At 40.8% G+C, this 18,039-nt stretch overlaps 3 protein-coding genes across 3 annotated transcripts; all 3 read right to left on the bottom strand.

The window, feature by feature from the left end:
* Positions 1-164: 164 nt before the first annotated feature.
* On the bottom strand, positions 165-3,092 carry LOC137612336 (probable G-protein coupled receptor 148). Its single transcript, XM_068340820.1, has 2 exons — positions 2,969-3,092; positions 165-2,512 (listed from the first exon to the last, which is right to left on the bottom strand). The coding sequence occupies exons 1-2, from the start codon at positions 2,996-2,998 to the stop codon at positions 1,502-1,504; spliced, it is 1,041 nt and encodes a 346-aa protein (XP_068196921.1). The 5' UTR covers positions 2,999-3,092; the 3' UTR covers positions 165-1,501.
* Positions 3,093-3,656: 564 nt separating this feature from the next.
* mterf4 (mitochondrial transcription termination factor 4) lies at positions 3,657-5,656 on the bottom strand. Its single transcript, XM_068340821.1, has 4 exons — positions 5,606-5,656; positions 4,858-5,284; positions 4,579-4,763; positions 3,657-4,040 (listed from the first exon to the last, which is right to left on the bottom strand). The coding sequence occupies exons 1-4, from the start codon at positions 5,630-5,632 to the stop codon at positions 3,657-3,659; spliced, it is 1,023 nt and encodes a 340-aa protein (XP_068196922.1). The 5' UTR covers positions 5,633-5,656.
* Positions 5,657-6,725: 1,069 nt separating this feature from the next.
* On the bottom strand, positions 6,726-17,400 carry pask (PAS domain containing serine/threonine kinase; the record flags this gene model as incomplete). The annotated part of the gene is made up of 20 exons (XM_068340993.1): positions 17,196-17,400; positions 16,774-17,003; positions 16,512-16,682; positions 16,218-16,352; positions 15,680-15,814; positions 15,254-15,515; positions 14,736-14,917; positions 14,531-14,648; positions 12,729-12,897; positions 11,862-12,094; positions 11,606-11,735; positions 10,582-11,159; positions 10,362-10,504; positions 8,543-8,695; positions 8,337-8,462; positions 8,119-8,253; positions 7,824-8,023; positions 7,357-7,490; positions 7,105-7,254; positions 6,726-6,901 (listed from the first exon to the last, which is right to left on the bottom strand). Coding segments are annotated over exons 1-20 (3,765 nt in total), but the record flags the coding sequence as incomplete, so codon positions are not given.
* Between the last annotated feature and the right edge of the window lie 639 nt (positions 17,401-18,039).

Genomic DNA, 18,039 nt, shown 5'->3' with positions numbered 1-18,039 from the left:
TTTAAAGTCCCCTTCCTCCTGTTATATTGATAATAATAATTATAGAACATTGTTATCAAATGCCTGTCGACTTTAATACTGTACCTCAAGTCCAGGCTTCCCTCTGGGTACTCTGGCTTCCTCCCAACAACAAAAGAATGTTTGTATAAGTCCCTCTACAACACAATACTGCACATGACAATAAAATACATCAAGGAGTTTACGCCATTTCCTTGCTCCTCCACATTCATTAAAGAAAATGAATAACAATGTTTTTTGTATGTGGGGGAATTGTAGAATTGTCTTTTATTTAAGATGTATGTTTTTTCAGGTTATTGTTCATATGAGTGACTGAAACCACTTTTTGCTGCCATGTTCCATATTGGTACTCTTTTCTTGACTTCCTGCTCCTGTACTCCCACTGCCACCCAAAGTAAGCTGGAGGCATGCAGATCACAGTTCAGCATCTTTTGAGAACATCTAGCTTGAAATTACTTTTATCTGATTTCTGGTCCCTTATTGTCTCATCAATCTATGTGTCTCACTCAGTGAGTATAGCAGAGATCAGATCACAACATCTGCAGCCAAACAGAGTGGTCACTTGGTTGTCCAAAATTTATTCATGCTAAATGTGCCACACGTCCAACCTGTGCATCTTTGTGTTCTAAGAAATGCATGCATCACATAATAAGCAGTTTGGACATGTAGGTTGAAAGACAGAAGGACAGAGATTCCTTGATTTATCGTTAGGTGTGTGGATGAATTGAGTCCCACAGGGAAAGCGCACACACATACACCCAGACCCACATTTAACAAATTCAACCTTTTGCTGTTGAGATGCTGGACCAGTTAGAGATAACACGCTGCAACGAGAGAGAGAGAGAGAGAGAGAGAGAGAGAGAGAGAGAGAGAGAGAGAGAGTACTTGTGATGCTGTAATATATAATTTACCACTACCAAGATTGCCTTCCTAAGTGAGGGAAAGTTCTCTTTTTTTCCTCCACTAGTATAAATTATCTGTCAGGTATGTTTACAATCTTCACAGCTATGATGGGAAAATGGAGTTATAAGTGCTTCGTAGCTATGGTCATAAAACTGTCAGGATCCAACGCAGCTTTTACATTATATAATGATGCAGATACAGTAAAGTGGGTGGTGAACACTTAAGTGTAAAAAAAAAAAATCCTCTTCATTTTTTGTGTGGGTTATGGTCTTTTTTGAGAGAAAATAAACATGAAATAAAAGATACTCCCAGCTCATTGGTTGTTACTGTTCATTGGTGGTGTCTGTTGTCACAATACGTGTTCTTGAGTTTATGTCAGAAATAGTTGTTAAATTAACACAAGAACATGAAAAATTAGTCTTCCTGGTGAAAATAAAATCAAAACTGTCATATTTGGGTGGATTACTGCCGATGTAATCAACTACAGAGTGAAGTAAGATTTGTGAGAAGACAATTCAGAAGATATGCCAAATATGAGATGATTTAATGAGTAGGAACATTATATAAATCTTCAGTGTCTTTATGAAACTGTGATCAGAGAAAGTCTCTGCTGAAACAGCATCTGCATGAGACTGTCAGAAATCTCCCTGTACCTCAATCCATACAGGTATGGAGCAAAAGCCCTGGGCAGCAGCATGAAAACACACATATTGATAGTGCTGACCCACACACGAACATCTTGGTTTATGTCCTTCCTATGGAACAAGAAGAGTTCCAGGGTGAAAACAAATCCAGGGGTGAAATACAGCAGGAGCAGAAGGCCGTGAGCCAGCAGTGTAACCCGGGCCCTGGAGAAGCGGGTCTGCCAAATTCCCTGGATCCTCGTCACCATGTAGAGCCGGATGTAGCAGTAAAAGATGAGCACGGCACAGATGAGTGCCGCCACAAAAAAGTAGATGTGGATCTCGACCATCTGCTTGAGCTGAATGAAGCCGAGGGAGATGAGGACCAGACACACAGCCACCTTCTCCTGGGAGTTTTCCCTCTCCGTCATGATCACCAAAATGAAAGGATACACAGCTGCCAGTACCCACAAGCCCGCCAGTATGCGATGTGTGCGTGCAGGGGAAAGGTAGATGTGGTAATGCAGAGGCCAGCGAACCGCCACGTAGGTGTCCACAACCATGAGGGTGACGGTGAGAATGGCACAGCAGTAGGCGGTGACAGTGACAGCTGTGATCAGCTGACAGACCAGCCAGGGGATCTGCAGCCTCACCGTGTTACAGATGATCGTGGCCAGGTTGAGGATGAGGAAGAGCATGTCCGCGGCCAGAGTGTTGGCCACTAGTAGGTAACGTGTTTCCTGACGCAAAGCACGGGTCAGAAAAATACACAGCAGGATGAGAGGGTTGGCCAGCACCGTGACCAGAGTGATGACTGTGGTAGGGATGAAGAATAACTCCAGGTGCAGCCTTTGCAGGATGTCCATCCATTCATCGGTGAGGTTTGAGATGCGGACCAATGATGTCATTTCGTCTTTTGATGAAGACAGATGTTCTAAGGCGGTTGTGATACCTTCTTTCACTGTTTCCTGTGAATACAAGCACAATAAATATCAAGTGGAATGAATTACTGTGAATGTAGAAAAATTCATAGTATAGACACAAGTGTAAAAAAACAGAACATCAGAGTTATCTTTAAAACAGATGTCCTAGGTCTTCACATACTGCAATTTGTTGGGAACATTTCTGATGAATATTTTTTCCTGTAAGTGTTTGACATAATAATGTTGATTAAACGGAAATAAACACTGTATGTAAAAGTATATATAAACAGCATACGGTAAATATAAGTGTAAGAAACATTACATTTAAAAATGGCACAGCTGGCTTGGTGTTACAGCATTGAGGAAAACAATCAATTTGTAAATTTTCGACTTAAGGATTTTAGCCAGATGAATCCAGAAAGTGAAAAAAACTATAAGTTAAATCATACTGGGGTACAAATATAGACGATTCATCGATCGACCAAAGGTACGTTTTCTTACCCGATGTTTGGAGCAGAGAAGACTCCCCATGTAGCAGATCCGTTAGGCTTCACGATAATATAAATCAATGGGCGCGACTCATTTCAACTGGGGTCCTTATCAGATGCATTTTGTTGACTCACAGATAACACAGGGATGGAGGAAGCTCAAGCTACTTGGCCATCTCATAGTAACGGGGTGGAGCCTCCATCTTCTGCTGCTCCATCTGCTGTTATCTTTCATTGGTCGCTACCAAACGTGTTTTAAATTGAGAACAAATGTGAAAACTGAAGATTACCAGTAAATTGGTTGAAGTTTAGTTCTTAGTATCACCACATTGGCATCTCGATAGATTGGTGTTCACTCAAAGTAATTTCCCCATGGGGATTAAAAAAGGATTATTATTATTGAATATGATTATTTACTTTAAAAATCAAAAACCTTTCTGAGAATGTAAAAGGTTCACCAGGACAACTGTAATTTATTCATACGTCACACTGTCACATCTTGCCTGTCGACAAGGAGGTTTCAGTCCATCCAATCAGATGCCACTATGGACACATTCAAAGGAAGAAAAGCTGCTTGACTTCAAGCACAAAGTGTTTCTGTGTGTTTAGGATAATCTTTCTTTAATGGTCACAAAGTTCAACAAATAAAACCATCAGGTATGACAGGTCTTTTTTTCCACCTTTTAGCCCCTTATCTGTTGTCATTTCTTTCTCCTATTCCTGTAACCATTTTTTCCTGCAGTATCTTCATCTTCGCTGTCATCCTCTTCCTCATCACTGTCATATTCAATGCGGCCCTGCTGGTGCTCCTCTTCTTGACATTCCCTTGCCAACAATCTTTTAAAAACATCATACTCCTCTGCAGTAGCCTTGGCGACTTTGCTGAGGAAAGTGTCCTCACTGACATTAAGGATGCTGTCCAGTTTGGGGTTGATGACGGTGGTCTGCCCTTTCTTGTCTGGGGTTTGGTAAAAACCCCTGCGCTCCAGAAAACAGTGTCGATGGCGTACAGTGTCCAGAGTGGAATTGAACAACCTGGACTTCACCATTTCACCCTGTTTTACACCCATTCGGAAGTAGACGTACTGTGGAGGTATGATTCAACACACATTATTAGCAATAACATCAAATATTGACTTACATACTAGTTTTTAAACAAACACGGAACATTCACAGCAGCAGTACCAAGTAAGTCACCAGTTTAAATGATAAATATATTTATCTGAATGTTATCATCCTGTCACAATGCCAGGTTGATGTTACTCTAAAGCGGTTTAACCGCCACAAATCGTGGTCTTTTATTAGGCCACATAATATATATTGTTTGATCAAGTTTTGAGGAAGTAATTTAATCAGCAGTTTACTGTGAGAACGACGAAACAGCTCTCTGTCTCTAGATAACAAATGTACTGAAATATCATGCGCTTCCTTGAAAGTTAAATAAACTGGATCCCCTTTTAATTTACTGACGTATGACCTACTATAATAAGTGTATGAAAAAAAATCATAAAAAAGAATCGTGATTTTCAAGTCAAGACTATTATGTTTTTTTTAAAATCCATCTTCATAGACCAGTCAGATAAGTGCCTGTTTTTTAAAGTCTGTTAAGCACTTGGTGCTCACCTGAAACTTGTACTCCAGCTCCTCCATGTTTTCCCCAACTATGCTTGGACTATCACGGAGGATGAACATAATCTGCTGGGTAGTAAACAGACACTTCTCCCTGAGAAACATCACTGCATTCTTTACTGTCTTCACAGGCACAGTCAGGATCTGGGGGTAATATGCCACCATTCTTTGAAGGCTGCCTAAATATAGGGGAGGGGTGTAGGTAAAAACACTGTTTTAGCATTCAAAAGAAATACTGTAATTGAAGGTGTAGTATGAAAACCACTATCTCACCTTCAACTAAACCCAGTTTCCGCAGGTTGCCTATGCACTGCTTAAGTTGTGATTCCTTGACAGTGTAAAGTTCAGGACATTTATCCAGTATTTTCAACACACTGGAAGGGTTGAGGCCCAAGTCAAACAGAGTTGTGAGAGTTGACAGAACGTGACTGGCATTATTTCCTTGTTTTAATTTAGACACAGCAGCATAAACACACTGAGCCTGTGTGTCTGTGAATCTCAAATCAACCAAAGAGCGCAAGGAGAACTCGGTCTCTGGCTTCCCGCATAGACCGAGCTCAGGGTCATGTCGCGGTGACTGCAGAACACTCTCACTGTCGGAGGAACACAATAACCGGCGCACAGGCTGTGGGTAGCATCTCCAAAACGGAGGTGGACGGAATACAGTGGATGAGGCATTTCTTACTGTCCACCAAAGAACCTGCGGGAGGGGGAAAAAAAAAATCACGCTTAGAAAACAAGACAGCAGTTTTTTTGTGTGTTTTGTTTTTGAAAAGTGGCGAACAGTCAGAAAAGAAGAATCGACTTTGTATTAGATAACATTAGAAAAATAAAGAGAAGTCATGCTCGTAACAGGGATGCCATTAGCTAAATTAGCAAACGTAGTTAAGCTGGACGTTAGTGAATTAGTTTTGCTTTATTTTTTACACGTAATGCTCAAGTATAATCAAACGCCTTAAAAAGTGCAAACATTGCAATAAGGGCACGTAAAATTTCACGTAACGTAACATTAAATCTTCACCTGACGATAGGCGACTCGGGTCCCCATGCTTGTCCGTCAGGACAAACTTCCGTGTTTCCGCTTTGAAATTGGATAAAGGTTCCGCTGCACTCCACTTCGATGATAACCCATTGAATAAAATGACAAGTGAAAACAGATTCAGATGGTATGGATGCTTTATTGAACAGAAGATAGAGCTTCTTAAAAAAACTAAATTAATATTCATTTAATGAAATAGGAGGAAGTAATGAAAATATAGTGAAAATTGACAGATACTTCCATAAGATTATGCCAAACTTTCAGTAATCACTTCAGTATTTAAACCCATTCTGACATTCAGTATTAACGAGGCTTTTCTCCTAATCTCTGCCATGTATCCACTTAGTATACATTCTGTTTTGTGAATCTACAGCTAGTTAGGTCAAGCAATGTTATGCACTACCATTGGATAATTATCAGTGTTTATTGATGATATAAATATGAAATGAACATAAAGCTACAATGTTTGCAAGACAAGCATTATTCTACAGCTCTGAAAAACAACAGTACAGTAGATCACACTTCAATAATTACACTGAAATAAAAAGTAAAGAGGAAGTAGATGGGGTAAAATATTTATTAATCTCTAAAAATAAATAAAACATTGTAAATATACTTACATCTTTTCATTTAAAACATTCTGGGCTAAAATCATAAACAAAGTAAAGTAAAATGCCTATCAATAAACTAATTCCCTTCAACTTGAAAGTAGCAAAGGCCTCTGTACTGTTTCTCGGAGAAATAACTCAAAGTTGTGATCCCTTGTACGTTTTAAAACCTGAACCATTACTACTTATTTGGAAAACAGAATGTTTGATGATGCCTTAGGAAAAAGAAAATCTCCCCTTTCTTCATGCTTGTACATCTGATGGATGGGTGTTTTCTATTTCTTTAAATGTCGTTAATCTCCACAGAGGTACTTCTGAAGCTCTGCTTCCAGGGCTGCCTGTGACAACATGTCCTCCTCATCCTCCTCCTCCTCCACCACCTCCTCCTCCTTCTTCTCCTCCTCCACCACCTTCTCCTTCTTCTCCTCCTCCACCACCTTCTCCTTCTCCTCCTCCACCACCTTCTCCTTCTCCTCCTCCACCACTTTCTCCTTCTCCTCCTCCACCACCTCCTTCTCCTCCACCACCTTCTCCTTCTCTTCCACCTTCTCCTTCTCCTCCTTCTTATCATGATCATTACCATCAGGAAGAGTCTCATCATGCTGATCTGGAAACAAGGCTTGCCCAGGTACTTTTTCAAGACTGTACTCCCTGTAAAGCGGCGAGTTTGCTAAAAATAGAAGGAGAGTACATTCACTTTATTCTGTTTCCACATATGAGGCATTAGAGAAAATGGGGGATAAATTAAATACCAATACAACATACTCACTAATGAGATGATTGTGTTTGAACATGTCAAATGAGATTATAAAATTGATTTAATCTGAGGTGGATAACATGTCTGGCCTCTAATAACTAGAGCTCACTACTCACATTCGCTCTGGGTTGGGGGGAACACTTCTGCCCAGCTGTACTCTGCCAGAGAAATTGGCTGACTGATCCAGGACTGCAGCAGCAGCTGGTCCAGAGTCATTCTCTGAGTGGGATCAGGGTGCAACAGGCTGCGTAACACTTCTTGTAGGTCTGAGAACACACACAGAAGGTCCATGAACATGAGAAAAGAATCATCCTTTAAGAAAGTCAAAAACAACCATTTGTAATAGTCAACAAAGAACAACTACACACCTGGCGAGATGGGAAATGGGGGATTCATTTTGGCATCAAGGATCTCCTCCACACCACAGAAAGGGTTCTCGCTGAACAGCAGAGTGTAGAGCAACACACCAAGAGACCACATCTCCAGCTCCGGTCCCTCATAGCTACAACAGCAGCCCAACAAGGAGACCAACCATGATTAATACAAGCTTATAGTTGACAGCATGGAAAACATGGAAGATAAGTCCTGGTGTAGAACTTTTCTCACTTCATAATCCACTTATCTTTGAAGTTACATAGTTTTAATTATTTGGTGAAGTTTAAAAAGAGACTGAAAACGTCACACAGAACTGATAAATACTGTTCTGATCTATACTGGGGTGTCAGAGTTTTGGAAATGCAAGCAGTTTTTGCTCTTGACCTAAATCATAAATGACCACTACAATACGATATCCCAATTGTTGTTAAATATTTTTTCTCAAGAATTATGTACATACGGATTTCCACGAAGCACCTCCGGGGAGCAATACTCTAGCGTGCCACAGAAATGGTGGAAGAGCTTCTTGGGAGCCATCAAGGCAGCAGAGCCAAAGTCAATCAGTCGAATGTGGAAACATTTGTCGATGATGATGTTCTCATCTTTTATGTCTCTGTGAAGGATGTTCTTAGTCCTCAGATAGAAAACAGCGGCCACCAGCTAGGAACAGATACATGCTCCAATAAAACACCTCACATCTCAAAGCTCATTCATCAGTCCTTTAGTTTCTTTGGTTGCACTGCAACCAAACGTACCTGTCTGAAAATGTAGCTGGCCAGGGGCTCATCCAGCCTCGGCTGCATGTCTATGAATTCAAAAAGGTCCAGACCATCTCCATGTTTCTCCATCACCATTTGGAAGTATTTGCCATTCTCAAACACCTCCAGCACCTGGTGATAACAACAGATATACCCAACAAACAAATTTATACCAGTATTGTAAGGGAAAACGTTTCCCCGACCGAGCCACCTACCTTTACTATGTTGTGGTGCTGCAATCGTGTAAGTATAGCAATCTCCTGACTGACCCTTCCCAGTTCAAGGTCATCTACCCAGCTCTCACTCACTATCTTGGATTTATTAATGAACTTCACAAACACCTGGAATACACGGAACAACAGCTGATATTTCTGCATACTGCTTTGGTCGCGTTTCTTAATCTCTGAAAAGGATTTCTTACTTCTTCTCCGTCGGATCGTCGTACAGCCTTCCAGACAAAACCAAACGCTCCTTTACCCACAGAGTGAAGAGGTTTGTATTCTTCATCAAACCGTCCTTCACAGGCTCGGGACTGTTCCAGGTCCATAGTGGAGCGTAACATCTCTCCAATCCTCTAAAGGGAGGACAGGATACCAAAATACCAGTAAGTTGAAGACAGAGCAACCAAGAAGAGCAAAAAAGAATCAACTAGACTTGCTGGTCGAAGATGTTTCACCTCTCAACCAAGACGATTCTTCAGGTCTGACTGAGTGGTAGAGTCTTGATACTTAAACTCCAGTTGGAGTAGAAAGCCACAAACGACCGAAAACACCAAGACAATAAGTTTCTTTAAGAGTTATTCTTATTCATGAGGGGGTCGTTGTCACCCACCCTCATGTGGGCTGAACCAGGTGTTTGATCCTTAGGGTGGACCAGTTTTCTTCTCAGTTTGTTACCATGTTGGAAATATGTGGGAATCATGTGATTTAAAATTCTCTTGAATTTTTCTGGAACACCAGTAAAGTAGGGGATGACAAGGGGCTTCCATTTGTCCCCCCTGTCCTTTTTGTTGTTATTTTTCTTGTTGGATTTGTTGGTCTTGGCAGACGCCCTGTTGAGTCAGCCACATGTCTCAAGAGCATTGCTGATGTGTCTCTGCTCAGTTTTGGTAGGGATGTTTGGGGCCTGGTGGTTCAGGGTTCAGATAACCCCTAACTTGTGCTGTAGTGGGTGGTGGGAATCATGCAGATGATACTGGTCATTATTGGTGGGCTCTCTGTACGCCTCGATGTAACAACCAATCACACCCGAGTGCGGGTCATCTAAAAGCTCACATTAGGGTGGGTGGGACAACGACCCCCTCATGAATACCAGCGACTCTTAAGGAGACTCATTGTCTGGGTGGTTTCGGGCCTTTGTTTGGTGTTCCAACAAGAGTTTAAGTATCTGGATTTTCTCCAAAGCTGTTTAAATCAATCCACTGGACTTTAAGAAAAGTTTCCTGAAGAAGTTTCACCTCTCATCCAAGAGACTTCTTCAGTTCTAGTGGAGGTTGGTCTTGTCCCAGCTTATTACTGTAAACCTGTGAGGTGTGGTCAGTGCTTCAAATTCCAACATCCAGGAAGAGGGACACTCATTTCAAGATTTCAAAGTTAAAATTTTGGACAGGAAGCACCGATGGTTTGAGAGGAGTGAAAAAAGCCATCCCTGAACAGGGGGGGTGGTTTGTGACATCACCTTCACCTATTTACAATCAGGTCCTTTCGAAACTCCCGAAAAGAACGACTTATCAGATTATGAGGTGTCTCATGCTAATAACCCTCATTAGCAAACAAACCCGCATTTCAAAGACTCCCTTTGTGTCAAATTCAAAGTTACAACACCGTTGAGGAGCCATACAGGTCAACCATACAGGACTATGGTTGTTGGGATATGAATTGCACTGACCTCACAGAATTAATAAACTGGGACAAGACTAACCACCACCAGAACCAAAGAAGCCTCTTGGATGAGAGGTGAAACGTTTTCAAGAAACTTTCTTGATGTCCAGTGGATTGATTGAAACAGCTTTGGATAACCATGACCTGGTTAACTGAGAACCTAAACAGATATCTGGTCTCTCTAACAGTCAGTCAGAACTGAAGAAGCCTCATCTTCAACCATCCTAAAGCAAGACCAGTTGATTCTCTGTTAATCTTGATTTACCTCGATCTGGATGTCTGAGAACCGACACAGACAGGCAGAACAACCGTTTCTATAGTTTGATACATTACTACTTATGTATAATGACTTCGCTTCACCTCTCCAAGACTGACTTCTGAGTGGTTGTTCAGCGAGCCATCCGTTTGCAACAGCGACCCCTGTTGGCCCAGCCTCCTCATCCACACACAGAACATGGAGCTTCCATTGTGGAGGTCAATCCTGTATACATCACACTGCACATCTGGAGACAATAAGCATCTGGTTGAGTACTCCCCCCTTTTTTTGTACCATCACATTTATGGTTATAGACATACTAACCTATTCTTGTGCCATCTCTGTGGTATGCACTTCCTTCATATCGTCCCTCCAGAATTTGTGCAGCGTCTGACGACAGCGTGTGTCCATTTACCTTCTTCTTTTTAGGAGTAGATGTGGCAGGAATGTCTACCATCACCTCGATCTCGCTGTTTGTTTGCACACAGTATCCTTTGCTCTGTTCTTTAGGATCTGAAACAGCCAATTTGTCCTGCATGACCCCGTCTTCTTCTACTCGCTGTTCACTTGAGTCACCCCTGACCTCTGCATCATGACTCCCAATCTCAATAGGTTCTGCTTCCTGGTCAGAGTCAACCATGCATGGGGAGGGTGTACGAAGGAGCTCCGCTGTATCAACAGATGAGTTTTGGTTATCGTCAATGCAAACTCTGCTACTGAGCAGCTCAATACTACTGCTCAGATCAAGGTCAGCCAGGACCCGAGTCACCAGATCTCCGTTGCTGTCAATGTCCAGGAAACAGCTGGCAGAATCCGTGATTTGTGTGGAGTGGGAGCCTTCTGTCTGGCCTGGATTAGAAATCCTGCAGCCCCCCAAAGTTTCACAGATCCCAGAGGAAGACCTGTGGAAATGAGTTCCAATAAAACGATAAAAAACAAACAACAAAAAAACACCAACTATAAGTACTAGACTGGCAACTCTTAACAAGATAAACACATCTGGAATTTCAAACAAGCTTGCACCATATCCACATCATTGAATATTCTGGTCTACTTCAGTGGTTATTTAACTGTAAATGATGGAGATGAAAATTTAAGTGGAATGGACATTTAGGAATTAAGTTGCATATTTTAGTTAAACAAAAACAGACACAAGTAATTAACCTGAACAAATGAATCAAACAGTGGAAATATCCTTCAATACTGTGGAATAATTTAGCCTTGGTTACTGACATAACAGATTAGTTTAAGAATCAATTTACCACTTAATCAAATTCTACTATTAAAGTGAGTTACATCTTTTGATGCTAAAAATGTGCATGAATTTAACTGCGACATCCGCCATCACCTGCTCTCCAGTGAGATGACCTCAAAGCTGGAGGCTTGAAGGACAGACGCACATGAGCGGGGTTCAACGTTCACTTGGAGAGAGGCGTCGCCCACCCCGCCAGCTGCACATCCGTTCTGAACAGGAGTGTCTAAACAGGGAAAACAATGAAGCAAAAGAAAACTCATCTGTAAATCTGAAATCCTTTCACTGAACAGGAAATCTTAACATGACACACAATGAGCAAAATGTCGTTTTACATTACTTGGAATCATACCTGGGATAATATTGATGGCAGGATGTCTGATTTCATCATCACTTCTGTTGAGTTGCTGGTCTTGGTTATAATTTGGAGATACGGTGGGAACCAGGCTGAAGGTGTCTTCTTCTGGGGAATCTATCAAAGCAAAAGTCTCGAGTAGCGCTTGAGTTCCGTCTGCATTGGTCAGCTGGCCGCTGCAGAGAACAACTTGGGCTGCCTCCTTCATCAGTTCTGCAGTGTCGTCGGCCCTGAGGAAACAGTAGATAGATTTTTAATTTATAACAGTTTAATAGTGTATTGTAATGCCAGTCATGGTCAAATAAGTTTGTAAAGATCATAATATAAAGGAAAAAGACAATATGGTGGCGCAGAATTATCTCTTTAAAAGCTGCTGGTGTCTTTACAAGCCCTCATGTTGATGGGTGTTCTCCTCTGGAGGGTGTAAAGCTGTCATGTTTAGCTTTAATGAGAGTTTATTGAGTCTTGCACTGAAGGCAATTAATCAATGATTAATGGATGCAATACATAACTGTTAGAGGAAGTTAATTATTGTTAATGGAATGCAATTATGATTTGCTGACACAGAAGAGTCTATAAATTATAATAACACAGAGCAAATCTGTCTCCAATGCAGTTGGGACAGTAAAACAGTAAACAACAATTTGTAAATTATTGCAATCCCAGATTTAATCAAAAATAGCACAAAGCTAACATGTGAAATGTTAAAACAGAAAAATGTACTGTACTTGTTTTTCAAAACTATATAATTTACAATTTGAACAATGCTTTTACAAAATGCCTGAAATCAGGGTTGTAACATGAGATTGAGTACAAAACAATCAGATGGGTTTTGCCAACAACGTCGCAGGGATTGCAACTCACTTAAGCAAGCGTGTGGAGGTGACAGCAGGAGCAGAAAGGGACAAAGCACTGCTCTGTTTGTCCAGTGTGGTGCCAGTTCCAGTGAAGATTCTGGCTCCGTCTGTGGAGCTTCTTCCCAGGAGGTCATGATGCACCGTGACCATATCACCAGCCACCAGCGACGAAGGATCTATCATGGACCAAAACAGATCAGATTAAATCACCAGCAGACCACCAGGAGCATCGTCTTCTTCTGAGCACTGGATGACATGACATAATAAAAGCACACTACAGGACTAAATTGAAATAGAGATAGGACATGAAAAGCACCTGAAAGATGTCATCACATATTTTTATACCATATAACCACAGCAGTTGAGTAAACAGGTTTTTAAAGTGTTTGAAGACATTAATGAATTCCAAAAGTTGTTTCATTTGCTTTTATGCCTTTATTTTGTAATACTCATGATTTGATTTTACATTTCCCACAGCTTGAAGGCTGTGAACAGGAAGTAACATATAACCATGTGATTGTCAGTGAGGTTGCAATTTTAAATCCTGTTTACATTTTGACAAACTGGGATCATTCAATGACTGTCTGAATTAAATATTAGTAATTCTAATTTGCAATATATTAATGAACATACACTAATGAATAATTCCTATTTTCTGAACAGAGCTTAAATGTAGTTATGTTCACAATAATAGCAGTATGTCTAAAAATGTAAGTAAACCTCAATTTTTCAAATAATTTTTATTTTAATGCACACAAATGCATTGGGGACACTTCATATTCTATTTCAAAGCAAAAAAAGTGGAAAAAGTCATTGAATGTGATATTATTTTACAGAAAGTCAACAAACATAATGTTAAATAAAATAGCATGCTGAGTTCAATTAGTAACGTCATTGATTATGTGAAAAAAATAGGTGTTAAACAGGTGGCCCTTAGTTAAGGATCAAGGCAACTGATGCTGTATATGCTGGCTGTGCATTTGTCCTTGAAAAACAGAGTAAAATGTGTCGTACAAAGCATTGTCAGACGAAGAACGTTCTCTTAAGTTAATAAAAGAGGGGAAAACCTGTAAAGAAGTGCAAAAAATGATAGGTGTGCAACTAAAATGACATCAATGGTAGCCAAATCCAGTTGCCGTATGCTAAATGTGTGTTTCAACAAGACAATGACCCCAAACACACCTGCAAGAGAGCAAAGTCATGAAATCCAGACAAGCAGCATCCAACTACCGGAGTGACCAGCACAATCCCCGGACCTCAATCCCATAGAAAACTTGTTGGCTGACATAAAAAATACTGTGAAATACATGACGCAAAACCGAGAAATGCAGAGGAACTGTGGAACCTAGAACAGTTGCCGTGGGCTGGAGTGCCTGTTAACCGTTGCCAGGAGTTGGTCGACTCCATGCACCACAGATGTGAAGCAGTTATCAGAAACTGTGGTTATGAAACTAAATATTAGTTTAAGATTCTCAGGAAAGTTGAATCTTCAAGCATTTCTTAGTTTCATGCAGTACATTGTTGAGTTTTAAAGAAAGATGCCAACACTGCTATTTTTTTTAACATTATGCTTGTTGACTTTCTGTAAAATAATATCATAATCAATGACTTTTTCCACTTTTCTTGCTTTGAAATAGAATGTGAAGTCTCCCTAATGCATTTGTGTGCATTAAAATAAAAAAATATTTGAAGAATTTTGAGGTTTATTCACATTTTTAGACACACTGCTATTATTATGAACATAACTTCATGTGATGCTTTTCCAGTTCTGTAACTCTTCGCCATCTTAATTTCCTCACAGATACTCACCAGCTTTTTTTGAGATTACGGATGAAACAGCGCTTTTACAAGGCGCTGCTTGGGAGTCACAGAAGGAGTGGGCCTCAGACATCCATCCATAGAAACCAGGCATCAGAGAAGTGACATTCTGTGGATGACAAATCAGTATCGACAGAAGTGAGTTAGTACGGTCATCATTCAATGCTGCCTTGCTCAGCCGATCTTGTTGGCAAACCTTATTCAGCAGCTCGTCGTTGCTGTAGCCAAACAGACTAAGAGACAAGTGGTTATTGATGCTGTGGATTGAGCCATCAGGGTGGAGCAGCAGAAGGCTGCTAAGAGGAGCAAACACCCAGACTGTTCCAGAGTACTGCAGCACAGGGCTCACGGAGAGCACGTTGTTATCCTCTTTGACTTCTGCCGTTGTGACAAATACAAGAGAAGCAGAATTACTTACTTTAAAAACATATATGTATAGTTTACACAATGAATTATTTTTAATACTGACTTGATTAAATGAACAAAAGCCAATTTTTTGGGGACATTCAAATAACTTTCTTCAGATTCCATAACTTTATGTCAGGGATTTTCGCTAGCTTGTCTAGCTTTTTTCTTAACATAAAAGACAGACAAGCGTGTATACTACGGGAAACTAAGTGTTTTAGACGGCAGTTTCTTCAGAATATGGTTGTGCGTTTTGCTGCCTCTATGCACCAGCATTGAGTTCCAGCCTCATCTTTAAGAATAACTTACCAAGGGAAGTCTCTATTTCACGAGGCTGCTCACAGTCTTCAGGGTTTGAGCCTTCTGACTTGCACACACAGCAGGTGGGAGAAGAGTGTAACTGCTTGTTCTGTGCGTTTGACTGTTCAAGATTATCTGTTGGACAGGTACAACTAGTCACACTGTTGTGGTGCTGGGGCCTCCCACTTACCACTGCCCCTTGAAGTTTGATACACAGTGGGACTGGTGCACCATTTCTCTTTTTACCACACAATCTCTGAACCTTCAGCACCTGCAAGTAAGAAGGAAAAGCAAAAATTAAAAGATGACAGGCTGACAGAAAAACTTGAGTGGTAAACAGAAAGTAAACAGTAACGGAAACTTGAAAGCAAGGCTTAAGAATGGGATTCTTTTATTAGCTGAGTGAGACAATTTTTGGTTTTAATGTATGCTTACTTTGGGCAATGCGTTACTGTGGAAAGGGATTTGTAAAGAAGGGATAATCTCAATAACAGACATTCCGGTTAACTCTTCGGGATGATGATATCCATGGAGGTGTGCAAACGCCAAGTCACAGGTCAGAATGGTCCCCTAGAAATGTGTTGAAAAAAACTGGATTAATAGGTTAAAACAAACTGTAGCATATTAGCCGTTAGCAAGAGAAACTGACTGAACATCAGACGTGTCACAACAGGAAACTCACTGGTCTGTTATTGATTGCTGCTCCCCACCAAGGAGGTCCTTCTATTGTAAACACTTCACTATCATAATTGTGACACACGCTGAAGCTGAGCAGTTGTTACAGTTATTAAAACCATCTGTGTTTTTATTGCTGTGACAAGTCAGAAAGGTTTTCTGTGAAACCATTTATATTATATAATTCTAAAGAACAATGACATTGTGTTGTAAACATCTTTTAAAAGACCAGAAAGACAGAACTGCCATCAATGGGTGTCAAACAAAGAAAAATAACACACAATAAAGGTGGACTTACATCTTGAGAAAAGGCCAGAAAAGCTGATAACCTTTCCACGTGTTCCAGCATGACAAGGCAGTGGTCTTCAAGTTTTGAAGGCCTGTGGGAACATACAGACACTGGCACCTCTCCAGATGATGTCAGGACATCCACCTAGACAAAAAGCAGCATACTAAAGACATAACCCCTTAAAAGAGATGCAGTCATTTTCCTATAATAATGGTACAAAAAGACATTTGAGTAAAGAGGAGGTCAAGCTCAATAGACTACAGGAAAATTTCATTTAAGCTTTTTAGTCGGCACATTTCATACCACTTTTCCAAAAACAGTTGCAACACTTCCATCCACAAATGGAAAATCTTCTTCCAGTGCCTCGTCCAGGACCTGATTGGTTTTCTTCAGAACACTGGAAAGCTTTTTTCCAATCAACTCATTGGTGGTGCACTCAAAAAGTTTGCTGGCCTGATCATTTGCTGACAAAATCTGAACAATCAAGATAAAACATACAGAATGTTTGTTCTATATATAGCCCTCTATGATCAGTTCTGTTTATATTAACTTGAAAATACACTACCTCTCTTGTTTGATGGTTGACAGTGAGAATAACTTTGTTGGGGTTAATGGCAAATGGAGATGTGGACAGAAAAAAATCCCTGTAGATTATTTGATCTAACAAACTTTCCTCCATCTCTGATACAGTGGAGAGATGTGGCAAGGTGACAGCAGGAACTTGGGGGGTAAGATGTGGACTAGGAATTTGGTAGTTTCTAGCTGCAGATGAAATGCAAATACCCAGACTTGCACCTGTGAACAGAGAGAAAAAAACACAACAAAACAAATGAACACTGCATCCCACCTTCACCATCAGGGCAGCAACTCACACGAACAAGATGCCAAACTTTATTAGTCTCAGAGATTAATTATGATCCTGAAACCTTTTTACTGTTAACGAACAAAACAAAAACAACAACTGCTTCAAATGTCAGTAACACTCACCTCCCAATGAATCAGGATAGCAGCGACGATACAGTGACAATATGCTCTTCTTATGCAATAGCCTCTGAGCACACGGATAGGATTTATTCAGGTCGAAATCATCCTCCAGCGGCTGGGTTGAGAGGTCAGGCACCACACAAATAGTGTCGCCCTTACCTCCGCAGCCTGGCCAAGTCTCAAAATCAGCCCCGGTCAACAGCGACATTGTTGTTGTTGGTGGAGCTAAGGTGGACCCATACAGTGCTAATCAATGCTTCGCTAAATTGGAACAAAACAGTGCAAATTGAAAAGTTTGCTTATGTTTTCTAACATTTACACCGGATTTGAAGACTAAGGAACTCACCGTAAGTCGATTTAAGAAACTGTAAAATATGTTTCCGGGATGTTGAACGGGCACGACCGACTCAGACAACGGGCACAGCACTCGTCGTTGACGCTTGCTAACATTAGTTGACAAGGTAAAGCTATCTGGCTAACTAGGTTAGCCGTCTGCTAACGACAATGCAACTACGACAAAATTCTTGAACGACTGTATTATGGGTTGACAGTACAGCCGCGTTTTCACAACGCTGTCACGGTTTCAACCGAATACGTATGGAATTTAGGATTTTGAAGCTCCCATATCACTTTGGCTGGCTTAAGTTTTTATAAATCGCGGGATTCAAGCACCAGGCTCGTCGTTTCCAGGAAGTCCCCCGCAACCAATCAAAATTCACGATTCTTAAGGGGCCTACAGCATTGGATAATTTGCCGGAAATGCCCGCCCCTGTTTCTATGGCACCCAGAATGCAAGCGTGATGACTGAAACTATGGTTACGGTAAACCTACATGAAAAACAAGCACA

This window comes from Antennarius striatus, chromosome 18, assembly GCF_040054535.1.
Source record: "Antennarius striatus isolate MH-2024 chromosome 18, ASM4005453v1, whole genome shotgun sequence".
Classification (NCBI taxonomy): domain Eukaryota; kingdom Metazoa; phylum Chordata; class Actinopteri; order Lophiiformes; family Antennariidae; genus Antennarius; species Antennarius striatus.
The sequence above is the reverse complement of the archived record's forward strand: the minus strand, read 5'-3'. Positions and strand labels throughout refer to the sequence as shown.